The sequence below is a fragment of the Melopsittacus undulatus genome, chromosome 10 (assembly GCF_012275295.1).
Source record: "Melopsittacus undulatus isolate bMelUnd1 chromosome 10, bMelUnd1.mat.Z, whole genome shotgun sequence".
Classification (NCBI taxonomy): Eukaryota; Metazoa; Chordata; class Aves; order Psittaciformes; family Psittaculidae; genus Melopsittacus; species Melopsittacus undulatus.
In genome coordinates this window covers 31,148,647-31,169,750 of record NC_047536.1, presented here as the reverse complement: position 1 = coordinate 31,169,750, position 21,104 = coordinate 31,148,647, and the positions used below count along the sequence as shown (strand labels likewise).

General features: G+C 51.2%; 1 protein-coding gene across 4 annotated transcripts; it reads right to left on the bottom strand.

Annotated features, from left to right (window-relative positions):
- Positions 1-1,199: 1,199 nt before the first annotated feature.
- On the bottom strand, positions 1,200-19,418 carry GGT7 (gamma-glutamyltransferase 7). Of its 4 annotated transcripts, XM_034066841.1 has the most exons (16): positions 19,241-19,373; positions 17,307-17,730; positions 16,541-16,767; positions 15,472-15,623; positions 14,433-14,547; positions 13,901-13,968; positions 13,696-13,769; positions 13,053-13,246; positions 11,250-11,337; positions 10,450-10,577; positions 8,631-8,719; positions 7,731-7,883; positions 7,079-7,196; positions 6,236-6,373; positions 5,332-5,431; positions 1,200-3,870 (listed from the first exon to the last, which is right to left on the bottom strand). In XM_034066841.1, exons 2-16 carry the CDS (start codon positions 17,371-17,373, stop codon positions 3,707-3,709), a joined length of 1,875 nt encoding a protein of 624 aa, XP_033922732.1. In that variant the 5' UTR covers positions 17,374-17,730; positions 19,241-19,373; the 3' UTR covers positions 1,200-3,706. The 4 variants fall into 4 exon arrangements, with proteins under 4 accessions (XP_033922732.1, XP_033922731.1, XP_030902844.2 ...); XM_034066840.1 differs by lacking the exon at positions 17,307-17,730 and having other exon boundaries at positions 19,241-19,418; XM_031046984.2 differs by lacking the exon at positions 19,241-19,373 and having other exon boundaries at positions 17,307-19,109.
- Between the last annotated feature and the right edge of the window lie 1,686 nt (positions 19,419-21,104).

Sequence of the window (21,104 nt, the reverse complement as noted above, 5' to 3'; positions counted from 1 at the left end):
CCTAATGCAATATCACTCAAAGAGAAGGAGGGCTGTGTGCAACACACAGAGAACTGTTTGAGCTGCTTCATCGTCCACAAACAGAACAGAGAAAGGCGTCTGAGATTGGGAAACCAAAACTGTGGTTATATTTATGTGCATTTTCATATGACAGCATGTTCAAAAGGAAGGTATCGTACAGAAAAGTTGGTAGACTCATGATTAGCTTCAGGGTTTTCCAAACTCAAGTATTATACAATGACTCAAACAAGTAAGTTCTCCTCTAATACTGGGACAAAGCTCACTTACAGCAAAGGAGGGGCGACCTGTTGCATTGCAGTCACAATCACTTCTGATCCGGGATTTTGTTGAACTGCAGCTGAAAATGTTGTGGCCACTGGAGGGCCCTTCCTGGGCAGTGCATTGTGGTGCTCCAGCGCTCCGACCCCATGGGCTCTCCTGCCCTCTGCACACTTTTAGTCCCCTGCCACTCCAAACCCTAGCTCTGCCCGTCAGAGCTCTCCTTGCTCTGGCTAGCGTGTGGATGTCTGTTGCTGAAGTATGGAAGAGCTTTCTGAAACTGCCGTGAGGGAAATATCTGGGTGCTACAGGAGCTCTTCCCACACCACCTGATCCTTTCCAAAGCCTTACAAAATCGTCAGTGGTTTTGATGTGTTTCCTCTCAACGGTGTTTACCAAGGCCTGACTCCCGTTTCTCTCCAACACATCAGCGTCTGGGATGAGTCCATGGCAGCCTGCTGGGTTGTGGAAGGAGGCTCCAAGATGGTCCAGCCAGAGTGTCCCAGCAGCCACCGAAGGGTCCAGCTCCCCTGGCAGCCTGGCTGATGCTGAACAGGTGCTTTTGAATGTGCCCCCCCAGCTGAGAGAACCCCCAGAGAGACAATGGCAGAGCTGCAGCAGAGGTGTGGGACAGTGGTTGTCATCCCTGGAGACTGAGGACCTCAACCTGAATGGCACAACCGAGGGGCCAGAGCATCCTCATCCCCACCACTGCAGGATGGCAGTGCTTCCTCCCCTTTAGGCATTTATACACAGCACTCAGTGCTGGATGCAACCAAGGGAGCAGCAGTATCGAGCAAAGCTTTGCTTGTTACCTGTGCTCATGAATGGCATCGAGTCTTTGTGAGAATACTGGCAAACTGAACTCACACTGCAATAGCCAGGCTGAAATCAACACAGTTACTGTGCGCACACGTGTCTCCAGAATATGGCCTTTTATTTCACAATGTTAGGCTCACCTTTACAGTATAATCAGGTATTTCTTGGTACCTCACTTTAAACCCATCAGATCTCATCACAACAGATGGACGCAAAGTATCAGAGACACTGAGCCAATTAGCAGATTACAGGTTTCTGTATCAAATACATCTGTGCTATACTGATGCTGTTTTTAAACTGAGAAAATGGGAATTCATTCAAAATATTTTTACCTCTCTCAGCCATGACCTAGGGGCCCAAGTCCATCTTCCAATTCCTCTTTTTTGCCACATAGGCCATGACCCAGCAGAGAACTTTGGAAAACACTTTATTTCAAGGTTCTCAATAATTGCTGTGAAATTGTTCCTTGGGGCATGTAAGTGCCCTTTTGAATCAAGGCCAGTGTCTTTAACTCCCAGATGAATACACAGATTCCTGTATCAGGAGTGAGTTGGTGAATTCAGTTAATAAGGAGGAATTTTATCTTTCAAAGTGTTTCTTGAGGCTCTGTGGAAAGTACTGCAGTGATGATGACTTGACCACCTATTTGTGCACAGCAAACCTCCCTGCCCGGGGGACAGATCACTGCTGTACTGTACCAGAAACCCCCAGATCTCCACCAGTGAGATTCAATGTACAAAACTGCATCCTTCCCTTCCCATGAAACCTGAAGAGCTCTGCTCCAAGACACATGAAGTTTCATGAACATTACAGCTTCAGGCAATGACCAACTCTAGTGCTGATGACAGAAAGCCAAACAGATTTGATGTCCCTATAGTGAAGAAGGTCTTGTCTTGCCCCACGGGCAGTGTGGTGGTATAGAAGGCAATTTCCCAAAGACAACACTGTACTTCCCCCTATCTCAGCTGAGGCCACTGATTCATTTGTAACAGAAAATACCATTGATCTCATCTGCTGCTGTGCTCTTCTCACGGGTGGCTGCACTTCAGTGGAGCATAAAAGCATCTCTGTCCTCCCTCGGTGCAACGTGCAGGGCTTCACGTAAGATGCTTTGAGATCCTCAGCTGGCAGGTGCAATTAGTCCAGTTATCTGTCACAGTGCTCTGACTGCCTCAAAGTGACCCACACACTGCCCATGTCAAATGGCAACAAGTGTCAGGAAGTGTGGTACAAACTGATGGGTGCTATGGGCTCCCTCAGGAGGAGGTGTAATCATCGAATGAGAGACCAAGATAACCATAAGCAGACATAAATACATATATATGCATTTGCACCATGAAGGACATAATAAAATTTTAGACCACAGAAAATGATAAAATTCCGGAATTTAGTGCCACTTGTCTCTGACTTGCTAGTAAAAAAAGAAGGAAATGTCCAAATGTGGATGAACAAAGCAGTTCAGCTGTCAGATGTGGTATTATTTCCTCACTCTATTTCAGACAAGAAATGCAGAAGTATTCTTGTGTTTTGCACTACATGCTGTGGACAGAAAATTCTCTCAGTAGTGTTTGGTTTGTACCTTTTCTCTCACTCTCTTGAGCTTTTCCAATAGAGGCACCAGTATCAAAGTACGGAGCTGACTTACAGGCATGAATTTAGTAAGCAGAAAATCCCAAGCCTCTCCATAGGGATTACACCATTCAGGCTTTCAGGGCAGATTGAGACAAGGCAGTGTAAGGAAAGCCCTGAACCTCTCCAAACTCTGTGTGGCTTTCACTCCATGGTCTTTTGATTTTTACAGGTCTGTGCAGTACTTACTGCTAAGATGTCTCCAAAACATATCTAAGAGAACTAAGCCCATTACCACTAAGCTTAAATTCACCATGGAGGAGGCTTGATCCTCTATAAGAAAAATACTGGGGGGCCCACAAGTTGTTAAGATACTTAAAATCACTGCTCTGGTTACAAAACCAGACTGAAGTGACTCTGCACAGCGACTTGATTCAAAATAGTTACTGTCAAAATTCAAGGTATGCTGGGATGTGAGAACAGGAAGTAACACAGGAGGCTGCCTGCTGGTGAAAACCAGCTGGCCCATAGAGCATTAAAGGACTCCTCAATATTCCAGCTACAGGCACCTATAAACACTACATTAGCCTGTATTAACTATAGGCTAAACCACGAGAGGCAAAGAATGACCTTGGGAAAGACAGGGAGATGAAGATGACAATACCATCATCAGGTCTCATTTCCTTCGCTGATGTTGTTGCTCACTAAAATTCAGATGCTGGCTAGAATTGGGCTTTTGAAAAGCCTGGTATTATTAGCAAGACTCTGCTGAAAGAAACGTGTGTTCCTGCATTGCTGTGACAAGGACTGGGCTGTTTGCCATCCAAATCATTAAAAAAGAAAACCATAGAAGTAGTCGAAGTGCTGTATGTTGGTGCTATACCCCCTCTAGTGCCATCCTGGGTAGGGAATGCAGAAAGTACTCAGCAGTGTGTGTGTGTAGCTCCCAGCCCAGGTGGGGAAGGGGCCGTTTCAGAACATGCACATCATGTGGGTTGGTTTGTCTCAGCCTTGTTCAGTGAATGTTGTCTGGGAGGTGCTACAATATCGTGGCTCCGGCAGCATCCACACTCCTGGGATCCTTCAGGCCAATGATGAAACTGTTGGTTCTCCTGGCCCCGTGAACTAGGGAGAGCACTTTGACTTTATCCACTTGATGGCCCCTGGCTACAAGAAGTTCAATATCTTCTTCAGGAAACCCACCTGTAGGGATTTTAAGAGGAGTTTGTAACTGAAACCACTGTTGCCTTTGAGGCAAAGCTTTGTTCTAACCCTGTTGGATTCTGCAGGATGAAGGAAGCTGCCTGCAGCCTCCTCAGAGGATGTCCCAGATGGGTGAGCATCACCCACAGGCTGCTCAGAGCTGGGCAGTGCTCTGTGTGGTGGGGGAAATGAGAGGATCCAGAAGACCCTTTAAAGATGTGGAAGATCCTCCTCTTTGGAAAATGGGGAAAATATGTTGTTGGCACCTATTGTAGTTACTCTTCATACAGAAGAGGCAGTCCCTGCTCTTAAGAGCTTAGTTACAAATCATAGTATTAACACTTTTTAGTCAAAATAAGATGCAAGGCAGTTCAAAACAAACAACAGTAAAACACTGCCAAATGACTGACTTTGTGATAGGCCTTCCAACTTCCCTTTCACATATCTCTTCATCTTCCAGCCACCTACCTTAGGTGGCTGGAAAAGCTTTCCTGTTCTTATGTTGTTTATTTGATGTTTTGTAATTTCTGCATGAATGGAAGTGCCTGAGGACATGAAGCTGGGATGCAGCTGGACAAAACAGGCACACCACCGTTATTTAAGCTATACACACTGCAGATGTGTTTTAACATTTATCTTGTTGATGCAAAATGTCCAAACCCACAAATGAGAACCTTCAGGAGGTTTGCATTTGTTTTAATTACATTCTGGTTTCCAAGTCTGCAGGTTACATTTGACAGACTTTTTCAGATGTTCCTCTGAAACAGGAAGGCCTAGAAAATTTGGCTACTTTGTGTGAAATGAGAATGGAATTTCATTTATGGTTCACTCTGGTGAGATATTGGGCTTTTTGAAAAACACCAATTAGGCCAAGACTTTTACCAACAAGGACAAGAGCTGGCAGTACAGTCTCCAAAGTGTCAGCTGCACTTCCAGCACTGTAAAGCTACAAGCCCTGCCATAAGCTTTGCCTGCTCCCCAGCTGGTGGAGTTAAGGAACAGGGACTGGAAAGCGAAAGGGTATCATTTATGGCAGTGCAGGAAGATCTGCTGCTAGCTTCAGTACCTATCTGGATGAAGCTGTGCTTGCAATCCCATTTATTTGGATACCCCCAATGCCACCAGACTGCAAAAAGGTTTTAAGGACAGGATAAGGGTGCTATGAGGAGGTGAGCTGGGACAGAGAAGAGGCTGGGGAGAAGCACCAGAAAGCATCTGGACAGGAGGTATTGGAGGAGCCAGGGAGCATTCCCAAGACAAGAGGGAGAGACATGGCTCAGCAAGTGCCCCAAGCTTTGAAGAAGCTTGGTTGTTGCTGTCTGTCTTCCCCAAAACCCTCCGCACACCCTGGGTACCCTGGAACAGGGTGAGCAGTGCCCTGGGCTGTCCCACTTCCACAGCACTGTGCTAAGAAAATCCTGCACCTTTTCTAAAGACAACCCAGCCAGTGTCCATACTCACTGTCAACCTGCAAGGTGTTGGACTGAAGCTGGGGGTGAAGGCGACCAAGTGACAAACTTTCACTCAGATTCTTGTTAAATGTTAAAACATTTACCAAAACCTGAAAGAGAATAAAAGATCCTCAATCATAAAAACAGTAATGAAAAGAGAAGTCAACTTCCTAAGCAGCCCCTTAACTGGTGACTCCAGCATCTGCAGATGCACCAGGTAAGGAAGATTAGGAACTGTTACCAAACTGCATGAACTAATACAGGGTTCTGCACATATGAAGAGGCCCCTGAGATATGGGCTGTATATTGCTGGTGGACACGTGGTAGCTTTTGAGGATTGCATGGGCTTTTTGTCACAGACTTCCTGCTAAATTAGGAGAGTTGTGTGTCTGGAACATGATGTAATCTCTAAATACGTGTTTGTTGCAGCCAAAAGCTCAACACGTGACTTCTCCACACAAAGCATTAGGAAGCAATGGTTGGCTTTAGTTTTGCTGGGAATAATGCCTTCCAAGAGGTAAGGAAAATGGGAGCCATTCTTGTTGTGCCTTTCTTTTTAGCAACCCATTGCTGCTGTGCACGCAATCAAGCTATTGGCAAGAACTTCACCTCATTACAAATCAGAAATTAGGAGGAGTTGCCCAGTTTATAGAAGTGCTGAGCAGGGAGGAATTCAGTTGGGAGTGCACTAAAAGGAGCTTTTCACAGGGAAAAGGGCTTAAAGGGCTGCGAGTCTCCTGCAATTCTCTGAATACAAAATGCTCCTTTTTTCCCATAATGATCCTTAAGACGAGCTTTGAACAGGTATTAGAACACCACAAACTTACAGGTTTTGCCAAGATGCTTTTACTCTACAACTATGAGTGGTGCCATCAGGAAAGGTGCAAGAGAGGAGGGCCCTGCGCAGCACTGACCTGAACGATGCTGCTCAAGGCTCTGTCCCCGTTGTTGGCTCCCAGACACAGGTATGTCCCACACATCCCCTCGGATGGCCTCACGATGGTGGGCAACAGGAAAGACAGGGGCCGTTTCCGAGGCTGAATGAGATTTTGCTGCAGTTGAAGAAAGGACACACCAAAAATCTTCAACAAGTCAACTGAAGTTTTGCTCAAGCTGTGCAGGTTCACTTTATGCTGCAGCCAGGATTGCAGTTGCGTGTTTTTTCTAGGCTGACATCCTCACTGACATCAATGCTCTCTAATGTTAACAGGATTTGTCCTGTTTCATGCCACATCTCTTCCAGAAGGTATATGGAACCATTCACCCACTTCTGAAGTACCAACCCAGCAAAGTGGGATGGTTTTACAACACATGGCAAGGAGAAACAAGAAGGCAGCACTGGAAGCCACCAGTACTGGTCTGTAATTGTTTCCTTCCAAGACCTGAAGACTTTTTTCTGCTCTCTGTTACTTTTAAACATGCAGAGACCCAAGGTATAAAAGGAGTCCTTAATCTGAGTGCACAGAAAAGGGCGGCTGCTCTAAATTGCATCTGGACTGCAAGAAAAATAGGCAGATGAGATGTACAACGTTGTTTGGTACAACAGCGTTATAAATGACAACTGATACACACAAAGCCTTCTGTTGCCTCTGTTTCAGGAGCTCATATAATGAAAAATTAGGAGCTTTCTACAGACTGTTGTCTCTCAGTTATTAATAAGGCATTAAATAGCCTTCCTGTTCTGGAGATGAGAATAACATTGAAATAAAACCCAGTACAGACAGCTCAAATAAAGAATGTGTCATGTTATTCATTACCGGCCTAGGAATGGAGTGGTTCATTGTTTTATTTTGCCAGGAGAAGTCCAACATCTGGCTGTTCAGGAGGACTCCAGAGGGTGTCATTATTCCACTGCCAAAGGGACGATTCAAAGAACTGAAAAGAAATAGGAAGAAATCTCATCAAAGTCCTCCCAGGGGTTTTTGTTCACCTCAAGGCTTTCAGGGCTCTGATTTTCTGTCCCATCTTGGCTTGACAAAGCCAAGTTCAGTAGGTCTTTAGGACTGGCTAGCTGGGAGGAGTGAAAGTCTCAATGTACTTAGGAGCAGGAACCATGTGGGTGATAGCAGCTCTGTCCCTCTCTGTGTTTAATGACTCCCCTCTAGGTGATGGATCTGTCCCCATGCCCTCATCAGTCCTCAAATCTGGCCACCACCTCTTCTCCAGGATCAGATTCAGGCCAATCCAGACACATTTCACTGTGAGAGGGCTGCAGGATTACACAGGGCACAGCAGCACCAGCTCACACACCTCCACCCCATGTTCCCCATTTCTGCTGCTGCAGGACTAACAGGGACAGAGCAGACCAGTAGCTCCAGGTCCGGTCCAATTCTGCCCTGCTGAACCTGCTTTCTTCTCCCTGCTCCCACCCTCTGAGCACATTACAGAGGGAAGAAGAAAATCCTTTACCTTACAACTGCAACAATGAAGTCATCAGGTCCCATGACAAGGACCTGGCTAGCAGCAGGTCCACTCTCCATGGAGAAGTGAGGCACATAGACATCAGATGAGAAGGACTGCGAGTCGTTAACCAGCTGGCGCAGGGAATTAGCTTCCAATTTACTTCAGCAGGGAGGGAGAGAAAGAAGAAAGCAAGGAATGAGCTTAGGAAGCTGAGCGTCTCTTGGCGTACATCTACCCATCTATTGGTGGTGTCTCCCTCAGAGGGCTGGCACTGAGGGCAAGGAGCTCCTCTGGTTCACCCAATAGAAGGAGACAAGAGAACTGTTTGCATGGAGAGGCAATGCCATGGACCTCCCTGCTCTGTCTACAGGGTAAACTCCTCCCTGAAGGACAAGGGGTGGCAGCACCCAGCTGAATGCAGTCCCTCAGAAGGAGGATAAATCCAGTTCAGCTTTGGCCACCAACTGTGGCTAAACCTGGCTCTGATGTGGGAGCCTGGGCTGAAGCAGCAGGCCTGGCCTGGCCTCTTGGTGCTGCAAAGGCACCAAGCCCATGGTGAGAAGGGAGAGCCAGAAACTGTTTGTGTGGTCAGGACCACATGGACAGCTGTTGGTCCAACCTGCTGAGAAGGAACATTAGAGAAACTAGGAGGAACCCTCAGGATCATGCTGACTCCAGGAAACATCTGTGTGAGGACATCCCACAATCTGTCCCCAGAGCCCTGTGGCATCAGCTGTGATCCTTGTGGAAGTGTGAACCCTACAAGGATACTAAAGGACTGACCTGTCCTCAGTAAAATAGGTAGGAAAAATCAGGTTTCCTTGTGCACTCCAAAGAGCAAATCCAGGAATGATATCCAAACCACACACCTTCCCACTGTACCATGCCCCTTAGCCTCAGACCTACCTCATCATGCTTTCTGCAGCGTGAGTGATGGACACATCATCAGACGGGTCTCCCAGGTTGCCAGCTAGGCTCAGGGCTATTTTTAATGTCTAAATTGAACACAGAAAGAAGGAAAGAAAGAAAAAAGAACAAAGAAAAGGGAAAAAAAGTTTAGGTGGCCCTGGAAATGTAATTTTTGATACTTCAAACAGGAAGAGGTATCACTGTTGCCTCTGGCCAGAAGCTCTGCTGGCACAGCACCACCATTGAGCAGAAACAAGCTATTCTGCTCATAAGCTGCTACCCATGTTCCTAGTTGTAAGTCATCAGAAGTGTGTGAAGAGAAAGCGTTAGTCCCAGCACACTGAAGGGAATGATGGTGTGAAGAGGAAGGGGTCTGGTGACTCATACATGCAGAATCCTGCCTAAGCCAGTCTATTAAAAATGGGAAGATGCAATTTCAAAAGACAGTTTATCCAGCCCTGGTTTTACAGTGCATAGCCAGAGGACAGCCACGAGAGGAAATGTTCTCTTCAATCTAGCCAGCCTGTGCCTAGCAGAAATGCACTAGACTTTCAGCTTGCAGCTCATGCCATTGTCATTCAAGATTCAAGACAGTACATTACCCTGCAGGTCACTAGCTACACGTGACTTCTGCTTTGGTATGTGCCACACATCAACAGCTTCTCCTGAAGCATCAACATTTATCTTCTGAGGTACAGTGTAGAACATGATTAACTTCTGGAGAAGGTGCCTTTTCCAGGAAACAGCCTCCTGACCACCATGCCATGCAGAGGATGTACAAGAGGCTTGGTGGCCAAGAAAGAGCTCCACTGAAATAAGCAGACCATGTTCACTCCATAGGCACAGGTTAAGGACATCTTGGACTGTCTTAATCTCAGGCACGTGTTCAGCCATGTGGTCCCCAGTAATTGCGGTTACACATCTTCTGAAGTCACTGCCCCTTTATTTGGAGGTTGCTGTCCCTCAGCTGCGTAACCAAGGGGTGAAACTCTTGGCCTGGTGCGAATGCAGAGCACACAGATTCGTTCAAAGCTTCTAGAATATAACTCAAAAATAACTTGTGTGAGTCAAGTTATTACTCTGCCTCTGCACAGGCAGTTACAGCATGTAACACCTCCAGTTGCTGCATTGCTGCTGAGAGGTGGTAACTTCCAAGCACCTGACTGCTACAGGGATGTGGTTACATCCTTGCTTAAAATTCCCACCTCACAAGACCCAGCTCTGGATCAGTTAAGCATCTAAGAACACAGCTCTGCTTACAGAGCAGGAAACGGAGCACTTGCTGGACTTCCCAGGAAGCTGCAATGTTTTGATAGGGCTGACAGCTCTAAAACCTGGAAAAATGATCTGGACCACTGAGATCATAAGGTAGGCTAAAATGAAGAGATTTAAAAGATACAGAAAGTGTTGGGTCAGTTTTCCTTGTCATTGCCACACTGCTGACCCCCTGAAGAGCCCCAGCAGTGCTCTGGTATGGCCAGGGCCACTGGAGATAGGAGGTGAAGGAAACAGATGGGACCAGGCTCAGCTGCTGCGGGGCCATTCTGAAGAGACGACTGCGTACAAGAAAGGGCCAAAAGCCACAGTCTGTTCTTCTGAAAAAGCTCTGCATAAGCAAGAAAGAGCTCAGCTGAAGAGGAGGCTCCAGCGTCTGCACCTACCTGAGGCAGCAGCACAGCTCAGATTTACACCTTAGCAGTCTATTTGCTCATTCTCCTCTGGGAATTACCTACAAACATTTTTGTACAACCAAGGAATAAATCAAGTATTCTCTAGCAGCACAAGGAATTCAGCCAAATGTTGAACCTCCTCCTACCTCTGCCATCCAGTGCAAGATATTCCCCCTGGGTACTTGACTGGTGATGTTAAAGCCCTCGAGGATGTTCAGTGCTGTGAGCAGTGCAGGACCTGCATGTGGAGGCGGGGGACTGAAAACAAGATGACCTGTGAAGGAAAAAGGAGAAGAATGAAGCTGCTTTAGTCAGATACTGTCCAGTGATAACTTTCCCACAAGCTAGTGTCCTTGAGGACAGGGAAATCTTTCCAAATCTGAGGGGAAATGATGGAAAGCAACATGATTTGAAAAGCATTTCCCAAAACGTTCTTGTAGCTTTCTGTTTCTTTATGGATGGATGAAGGAAGACCAAATTGGGAATGCTTTTTTTCAGTCCGAAATTCAGTTCTTGCTGGTTGGCTGCTTGATTTCTGAACCACAGTATGGAAGAATGGAGGTAAAATGGGTTTGCAACGTTTATATCTGTAAGGAGAGTAAATACAGGGATTTCTAGAAAAGAATGACAGCTTTGGGAACTGTCTTCAGATGTAGCCACTAGCCTTGGGTCCAGCTTCTATCTAGACACTGCATCCATATATGATCATGTTGCATCTTTACACTCTAAAAGTATCAAGATACCATTGGTCTCTATAAGGAAAACCAGGCTCATTTCAAAGTACTGAAAACCTCCTGAGCTGCCTAAGACCATCAGTGTCAGCAGGCAAGAACAGAAAACTCCCTGCAGACACCTCAGTGCCTCTGCTTAAACACTGTCACCACCAATGATGCCAGATAAAGCAAACTTGTAGCTGGAATTGCATGGCCATGGGTGAGGTGTGTACCTCGATAGACTGTGTGGACAGGATTCTCCACTGTGACACTGTAATTGCTGAAGTCTTCCTCCACCAAGACTCCTCCGTAGTTGTGGACCTGCATAGGAGAGCAAAGCAGAGCACACTGAGAAAGCTGGGCTCAGGTTTTCTGTGCTCCTTGTGCTGGCCCAGGTGAATGCCTGTTCTGGCAGCAGAACAATGGGCCAACTCTTTCCTTCCACCCAGGAGAAGCCACACAACCTGTGAGAGGCTCTGCTGGGGTGAGTTGCTGATATGAGTCCTCTGGATTTCCATCTAAAAATGGGCAAGAACAAAGAACCTGTGCATGCTCTGGTTCCTAAACTAGGCAGCTAACTTGGCAAGAAAACTCCTTCTCTGGCAGAAATGGATGAATCACTGGAGCAGGAAAGCCAATACAAGGGGGCTGGAGCTTGCTGATCTTTAAGGTCCCTTCCAGCCCAAACCATTCTATGATTCTATGTTGGGACAACATAGACAACACATCAAACCACCCAAAAGCTGCAAAGTAAGATGCATCCCCTACTCAGGATCCCTGCCTGCTTCCTAAAGCAGTCCCAGAGAACAGGCCAGGCCGAACCCAAGGCTCCATGGAGCTCAGACAATGGAAAAGCAGCAAAGCAGCAGGGAGTGGAGCAGGAAAAGCCTGATGACACGGAAAGGGGAGAAGCTCTGGTCAGCCACACACTGCAGACACCATCTCAAATTCCCCAGAGAGCACATTCTTGAACCAGTGCCTTCCTGCCACAGGCTGGAAACAAAGGGCAGGGTGTTTTGGAGCTTTACTTGATCTCACCACATCAATGCCCTCCCTTTCTTGGAGCTATGAACACTGTGGGAAGCCAGCTCTTTGCTCTGCTCTGCAACCAAAGCTGGAATTGTGCACCTGATCCCAGAGATGGCCAGGAGCTTCAGCGTTCAACCCTGGGGTTTCCTCCTCCACAGAGAGTTTGTGCTTCCCTGCAGCACCCTTCAGTCAGTGGAATGGGGTGATAAAGCAGGTTTAGCAGCGGGGATGCACCATGAGCTTGGTGCATTCCTGATTTCCATTCCACTTTTCCCATTCCTGGTTCTCCACCTCTGCTGTGGTCCGGGTGAACCACAGCAAATTTCCAAACAGGGAACTCACAAATATCCAAGGCCTGCACTGAATGAACCCATTCCAGATTACTGACATGTCAAAGGTGCATCACTTGAAGCACATTGGTAGGGAGAACTGGTGCCACCAACCACCCTGACTGCAGCTCCACAGGTATGAAAGTTGTTTGGGTTTGTTTTACCAGTATAAGTACTTGGTTGTTGCTATTTTTCCAAGAGCACCTCTAACCACAGGAGTTGAAGTGGGGCCAAGCCTGGCTGATGCTCTGCTCACAAGGCTCACAGTTTTCTTTTTAAACCATATTCTTGGAGTTTGTACCTTACAGTCCCATTAACACACATTTGCTTCTCAACCATGGGGCACCCCTCATTATGGGGAAAAGGCTAAAACCAGCCTGAAGAGGCTAAAACCCCTAAAACAGCACAGAGGGGGCTTGAAATTGAGACATCCTTTTTCTCTGAAAAACCAGTCTGTCCTGGTTACAGAGGAAATAAGAGGTTTCACTGCGGGCTGTGGAAGTGACCCGTGTGCCTCTTAAACCACTGCAGCAGCGGGAGCAGGAAAGGAAAAGGAGGCTCCACACCTTAGTCCCAGTCACTGTGCTGACACTTGGCTATGGCCTATCCCCAGGTTGTCACCTTGACCCAGGCTGTGCTGTGAGGTCTGGGGCAGAGGCAGAGGCAAACAGGGCTCACCTCAGAGATTATCTCCTGGGTCAAGTTCCCACTGTAGAAAGCAGACACCCCTTGTGCTCCCAGCAGCTCCAAGACAGCAGCGAGGTCCAGGCGCCTGATGAACATCCCGGGCAGCAGGGGCTGCCCATCCGGCAGGAAGATCTCCCGGAACTTGTCAGAGTGGTTCAGGTCCTTCAGCTCACTTACGGCTTTGGCTGCAGGCGAGAAGGGGAAGGACATCCAGAAAAGGCAGGGTGCAGGGATGCACAGGGGACATGGAATCACCGTGCCTGACGGGGATGCTGGAGACCTGCTGCTGCTCTTGCCCTGTTCCACAACTAGAGGGAGGCTGGATCACACACCCATTAGAGCTGGGAAGGATACCAAAGAAACCCAGTGCCCTTCCTGGCGGTCCCTGGGCAGTTGCCCAGCACAGACTGCTCTGACCTGACCCTGACCAGCCCTAGGAAAGGGCTCCAGTCTTGCTTCTGCCAAACTCTCCCTCACAGACCATAGCTCCCAACACCATCCATCTCCAGGTCCAAGGAGCCGTGATTCCCCCTGAATAGCCATCTACATCCCCAGCTGCCTTGCACCCAAGAGCAGTGGCCAGTGTGCTCCCCTGTGCTGAGCAGTCACCCTTGGCTCCCCATTAGATACTCACCCAAATCATGTGTGACATTAAACCCATCCTGGGCGACACCAGCCACAAGACCCAGCAGCTTGGACCATGGGAGTCTGCCAAAGGAGAAAGGACAAAGAACAGGGTCTGATGACAAGGGTTTGTGTGCTTCCAGCTCCCCACAGGGACCCCAGGGCACAGCCTATGCAGCATGAGGACAGTCCTCCCATGCCAGCCTCATTCTTACCTCCCATGTAACTGGTGCGCCTGGTGCATTCCTTGTAGCATGCCTGGCACCCCGACGAGCAGACCTGGCTGTTCAATGGGAAGGACAAAAAGGAAGAATAATCTCCTTTCCCGAGGACACGGTCCCCAGTTGCAAGTCGAGGAGACACAATTTATGTTGACATTGGGAGTGTCTGCATGGTCTCTAGGACTGGGGAAGTGGTCTGCAGCAGTACAGCATATTAGGAATGAAAGTTTTTAGAAGGAAAGAGGCAAATTCACTCCTGGTCTCAACCCAGTTTGGAGAAACAACTCAGCAGAATGACATAGGATTGTGCTCCTTCCTGGAATGCTTATTCTCCCAGCTCCCCATTGCTGAGGGACATGCCAAAGAAGCATTTTCTCTAGATTCTCCATGTCTATAGGACCTGGGATCTATCAGATACTTTGCCCGTCATCTCCCCATTGGCCTAAGAGTAGTGGAGAGAGAAGAGCTGTAGACATCAGCCAGCTACAGCCCTACAGGGTTTGGCCACAGGGTCACTGATCCTCACCTTGGTGTCCTTCTGCAGGTCCTCTTCCAGCGGGATGCCCAGGGGAGCCACCTCACGGAAGTCGATCACCCAGCTCCTGTTCTTCCTGATGTCATGGACCAGCATCACCCCACCCCTGCAGCAAGATGGGGGTCACGGCACAGCACTGGCTGTCCTTGCCACAGGACAAAGCCAAAATGAAGAGCAGGGATGCCTCTAGGGCTGGGTCCAGTCTCAGTGTGATGGGGCAGGTCACCAGGCTCAGCAGTGACCCAGGACTGGGCAGTGGTGCCGGGAAATGCTGCTGCCCTTCCCCAAGGAGCAGCCAGGACAACAGAGCCAGGGCTGGTGCAGGAAGCAGGCAGCCCCCATGCTGAGCATGCAGCAAGGCTGGATCAGTCCCTGCCAGACTGGCCAGAGGGCCCCTGGCCCTGTTCTACTGCCAGGCTGCAACTACCTGGGATTTTCTTTCTTAATCCAAGCAGTTTTGCAACAAAGCAGGGTTTTGATTTACAACAGCGATCGGTGGCACAGCCTGGAGAAGCTATCAGATGGCAGTGCTTTATGCAATGCTCCTGAGACCTCCTGCAGAGCTGAGAGCACCAGGCTCATGTGGATGCCAACCCTGGGAATAAGGGCTGGGATGAGGCCACCCCTCACCACCACACCTCCTATGGCTGCTGCTCAGAGCCAGGCTCGGATCCTAGCCTCCTGCTGCAGCAGGAGCAGAGCTCAGTCACTGAAAGCACTGGGACTGAGCCCGGGTGTTGCAAGCTCCTGGCACAGTCCCACTGGGACCTGGCATCCTGTGGTCACTTTTTCAACCCCCTTGAGCCTGAACTTGTTTTATCTGCCACTAAGGCAGATGCAGCAATTCCCTCCCTGGGTGTCTCTGTCCCTTGCTGTTAACTGGGTGCACAGGACCAGTGCCACTACCTGATATCAGAGACATGGTCCCATGTGTTGGTACTTGGGCCACCATGAAGGCACATCTCAGCTGGTGGGGAGCCCACCTGCTTGAGGACAACCACGGGCACAAGAGTGAGTGACCAACACTTACCCACCAATCCCTGACGTGTGGGGGTTCACGACTCCCGCGCAGAGGGCTGAGGCAATGGCTGCATCTACTGAGGAGCCCTGTGTGTTGAGCACCTCTATGCCCAGCGCCGTGCAGCGCGCAGCATCCGTCACCACAGCACCACGGTGGAATATCTGCCGGGAGAGGAGAGCAGTGCCTGGGCAGGGGAGCGGGGACACCCCGATCTTCAGCTCTGTGAGACCTGAAGCCTGAGGCCTGTGGCTGATGTGCATTTCAAGGTGCCCCCAAACGCCAGTGAGAGTAATGTGGTCCTTGGCACATCCCTGCACCAGCTGTGGACATCAGCTCAGCCAGCTTTCAACAGTCAGGCTAACCTGGTAGGCCATATCTCACCCTATCCTCCACAACCCCAGAGTGGGGCTGGGCTAATCCTCAAGAGCAGTAGGTGACAGTGTGCTGCCAGTGCACTGCAGCAGTGCGGTCACTGGAAACAGGAATACAGATGCAAAGAATGCAGCATGCCCCCCATACCACAGCTTGCTCTCATTCTTCACTGGTGCCAGCACCAGGGTTAATGCAATCACAGGTATGACCCCATGGCCATGCTGCCTTTGCCCTGCAATCTAGTACTGGTCTGGGGGACAGATCAGCAGGTTCCTCTCTGTTTTCAGCTATTCCCCTGCTCAGTCCTGGAAGGATCCTTCCAGAGGTGAGCCTGGACATAGAGATCCATAAAACTCTCTCCAAGTGCAGATATATGAAAGACGCCTTCTGCTTAAGTAGGGATTGCTTTCAGTGAGCATCCACATCTGCCTCAAACCACAGCTGGAGCCACAGCAACTGGGCTGCCTGGTTCCCCCTGGCAGCACCCCCAGACCTGCCCAGCACAGCCTGGGGCAGGCACAAAGAGCCCCACTTGCCTCTCCAAGCACATCCCCAGCCACAGCAAAACTCTTTCAAGACAGTGCGGGGTGGGATTGCAGCATCAGCATCCAGGGGCTCACCTAAACTGCTGGCAAGGAGGAACGTCAGGAAGCTCCTCCTGTTTCCAGAGACAAAGCCCAGCCACAAAGCCACTGCTGTGTCTTACCTGAGGGTCCCCAAAGTAGATCTGCATGATGAGGGCCACCGTGACACCCGTGGCGAAGGTCAGGCAGGCGGTGATGATGACGGTCAGCCCGTCCTGCCGGCAGCTGCAGTCTCCAGAGAAAGGGTCCTTGCTGGTCTCCTGGAGAGGAGACACGTCCTGGCTTCCCATCTCGGATGAGGATGAGGGCAGGCGCTGGAGCCGCGCAGACTTCAGGAAGGAGTCCGGGTCTTTGTGGGCAGCAGGGAGAAAACAAGTGTTAGTTATTGAGCAACACGGAGCTCTTATTGCAGTGTTTACCCAGCACTAAGGTGACACCGTGCCCCTTCCAGCAAGGCTATTACCTTCCCTATTGATCCCAGCTCTCAAGAGACTTTCTGGTTCATATGCTGCTTTAGGTCATTTTACTGTTCCTTTCCTTTAGCTCTAGTTATTCCAAACTGACTTCCCTGGAGATTAAGAGGGACAACCCCCCCTGAATTTTGCTCCATTTCAGTCCATTCATGAGTCTTCAGGGATGGGCACACAGTTACTGCTCTGTTTGGGGGGATGCTTAACACAGCACTGACTTGCAAAGAGGTCTCTGAAATGCAGCAGTAGTGCAGAAGAGGAAATTAAGAAGACGTAAGAGAGAATCCAGCAGCCTTATCTGGAGCTATGCTTGAGCTAAAGCACCGGAGCAGGACAGAGGTGAAGCAAAACACACGGCCTGAGCGCAGGGAACAAATACCTCTGCTGAAGAAGAAGGGGAGGGCAGGGAGGAGCAAACCTGCAAACCGGAGAGCTCGGGGTGTCCACCTGCTCTGACAGCAGGGAAGGCTCTGCTTTAATTTCATGCTTCCTCCAGCGGATGAGGACCACTCTGGAATCAAGTCGCTTGCAGCTCCAAGAAGGCACAGGCAATGGGGCAGGGTTTGCTGGGCATCCACCCGACAGCGAACAATGCTCAGCAGGATGGGAAAGTCTCTCTTTTACTTGGAAAGATGCCTTGAATCTCAGCTGCTGCCTTTGTGGCAGGGAAGGTGCTGGCTGAGCGTGCCCTGCCTGTGCATGGAGCTGCTGGGCATGTGGAGCAGGGACCTGCCCTGCCGGGCACCAAATGTAATCAAACAGCTCAGGGCATCACCCAGAGCTCCTGGATCAATTCTCTGGGTCCTGCCAAGAGCCAGTGGTGTCTGCAGTGCCCTGAACATCTGTGGTGGGAAGAAGAGCAAGAGGAACACTGAGTGGAAGACGGGAAACATCCACACAGGAGATGTGTCCTGGCTTTGGGTTAAGGGAGCAGGAAACCCTGCATCCCCATCACCCTACCATGCTAAGGCAGCCCTGTCCTTACCAGGACATTACAGAGACCTTTGGGGTGCAGCTCTCCTGGGCCAGGCAGGGACATAGTTTGAATTTCAGTGATGCTGCAACCAGCAGCAAATCCCCTGCAGCCAGGGAATCCCCACACAGTGAGTTTAGTCTCATTCATGCTGCAGTGATTTAGGAGCATGACTGGGAAAGCCTCAGCTTTCCCAAACTGCACCTCCGAGTACACACAGAGCCCCTCACCGGCACATCTGATCCAAGTGAGCTGGGCAGAGTGGGGGGCCTGGCTGGGGGTGATGAGCTGGGGTGCACAGGGATGTCACATACAGCCCCTGGCACCCTTGGTGGGTGCAGAAGCAATGAGGAGTGAGCTGGGCTCCTCCACACAACCCCTCCAGGACACGATCCCACTGCTCTGCTCCCGCAGCGCTGTGACAGGCCAGAATAGCATGAGGGGACATCAATGTCCAGGGAGCAACCATGGGAGAGGACTCTCCCACCCGTGCAAAAGTCCCTTTGTTCTCTGCCACAGACAGCCCAGTGGCCCTGGGCAAGTCACTTATCTCTGTGACCACTGGTGCTGCATGGGGACAGCAGGGAGGTCGTCTGGGGACAGGACTGATGGAGTCAGCCAGGAGCAGGCTCTGGCAGGCACCGTGATGTGGGGTCTGTCCCCATCAGGAACTGCACAACAGGGGCTTCTTCCTTTCCTCTTCTGGGCAGTAGAAACCAAAGGTCTGGGGTCCCTCCCTGCTGGCCGCACTGGTGGATACCATGACATGAAGAAGCACGGGCGGCTTCTGCGATGTACACACAGCGTCAATGAACATGAGCTTCCACATGGATGCAGAGCAGCAGCTCCACAGACACCTGCACAGCCCAACCACACCAAACCCTGCTCGTGCTCCATATGGAGGGACCTCGTGCTTTACAAAGGGCTGTTCCTGCAAACCTGCATGTGCGGCTTCACCCAGCAGCACCCGATGGTGCGGGGTAAGAACGGGCACTGGGAACGTCACCCAGTGCCACAGGGTGAAGGACACGGGGTGTGGGGTGAGGCAGAGACCTGCCCGTGGGTCATGGAGCGGGGGGTTAAGGGCAGCACTGCTGGGAGAACCACGACCTGGGGGACAGAACCGGTTCCCGTACTGAGAAGGCAGCGATCGCCTCCAAGGAGGCAGAGGCTCCCTGCAGGACCAGAGCCGTGCTCCCGGGGACCGCCGATCCGGTGCCTCCGTGCCCTGCCCCGCACCGGGACCGAGGGGCCGGGGGGGCCTCGGGAGCCAGGGACAGGGACCCCCGAGGGGCGGGCAGGGGCCGCGGGCGGAGCGGAGCCCGGGGGGGGCCGGGGGCAATGCGGGGCCGCGGGCGGGCTCGGCCTCCGCCCCTCACCCGTGTCCTGCTCGCCCAGGAACGCGTCCTCCTCCTTCCGTGCGCGGAGGCTGCCGTCGGCCGCGTCCTCCTCGGGCAGGCGGGGGAAGCTCGTGATGCTCATGTAGTCCACGGGCGAGCCGGCGGCCAGGGCCCGCTGCCGGCCTCCCCCCGCCTCGGCCGCCGCCGGCACCGCCATGGCCGCCGCTGCCGCCGCCGGAAGGGGCCGGGCCCGCGGCTCCTCCCCGCGGCGGGCGCGGCTGCACCGGGCGGGCTCCGGTCCTGGGGCAGCTCCGCGGGTCCCACGTCCGTGCGCTGGGGCAGAGCCGGGCCAGGAAGCAGCGGTGTCCGTACCGGGAAGCAGCGGTGTCCGTACCGGGAAGCAGTGGTGTCCGTACCGGGAAGCAGCGGTGTCCGCACCGGGAAGCAGCGGTGTCCGCACCGGGAAGCAGCGGTGTCCGTACCGGGAAGCGGCGGTGTCCGCACCGGGAAGCAGCGGTGTCCGTACCGGGAAGCAGTGATGTCCGTACCGGGAAGCAGCGGTGTCCGTACCGGGAAGCAGCGGTGTCCGTACCGGGAAGCAGCGGTGTCCGTACCGGGAAGCAGCGGTGTCCGCACCGGGAGCCGGGGCTCACGCCAGGCTCTGTCAGCAGGCAGCACTCGCTGCCGTTCCACCAGTTCCACGGGCACGGAGTGCATCCGGCACCCACCGGGACACCATCAGCCTGGTGTGTCCCCTCTCCTGGCCAACCTTCCAACGTGGATCCCTTGTGCACGGCCATCTGCCCCTATGGCAAGCTTTGATTGAAATACACCCAGCGAGGGAGTCCTGGTTTGCATGGGCAGTTCTGAAACCAAACCCTGCTATGCTCCTTCCCGAGGCTGACCCAGAAACCCCAGTAAAATCCCTGGGGGGTGGAAGAAGTCCTTCCATTTGGGGCTGAACAAAATCCATCAGGTTTGTGCCCATTACCTCCCCTGCACTGACATTGGCCTCTCCCACTCAGCTTAGCACAGGCGCTTGGCTGCCAAAAAACCCATCCTCTGCCCTGCTGTATCCTGGACATCTGGTGTGATGGGAGTTGGAGCGCATTCAGTTCTGGGCTTTTTGGCTCTGGTGAAGTCACCTGAGGGGTACATGTCCTACTTTCTCAGCCTCAAGTGAGTCAAGTCCCCTGCTTCTCCTCCTGTGAGCAGCACCAGCTCCTACAGCTTCATGTTCTGCTGGACCATCCCTGTATCAGTCTCTCAAGTTTCTGCAAACCCCCCTTGTTTTTATGGTGCTCATCACCCTTAAATGTTCAGCCCCACTCTATGGGCTGCCTCCAAAGAAATTAACCTAATGCCATAGCTTTAGTTCTCTTGGTGGTCAGCACTGAGGATACGTGCTTCCCTCCCCCCTAAAACAGAAACCTTAAGAGAATAAAAGCTGGCAGCTATCACTAACTCACCAGGAACCTTGAGGAGATCCAGAGACCAATGTATGTTCCACACAGTCATGATCCTTCCCAACTCAGGTTCCGCCTCAGCTTCCAGCCACTAGAACTGTAAAGACCAAGTAAGTTGGCTGCTGGGACTGCAGGCAAGTGAGGCATAAAGCAAAGGGGCAGGTAAGCAACACTTGTTCTGCACGTTTTACAGCAGTGCTTAAAGCCCTGCTCCCGACCAGACGTGGGCACTCTGCAGCGCAGCAGCGGCTCTGCCATGGTTGCCTGTCACAGGGCAGGAACAGCTGCTGAAGGAGAACAGCTCAGAGGCAACGCTTGGCTTAACCTGCTTAATCACCCACTAAAGCATGGGGCTAAGCATTAGCAACTTCTCCCACTACCCATGCTTCTGGCCCCTTCTAGAAGTGCACGACTCAAGCCTGCAGCACAGGAGACCT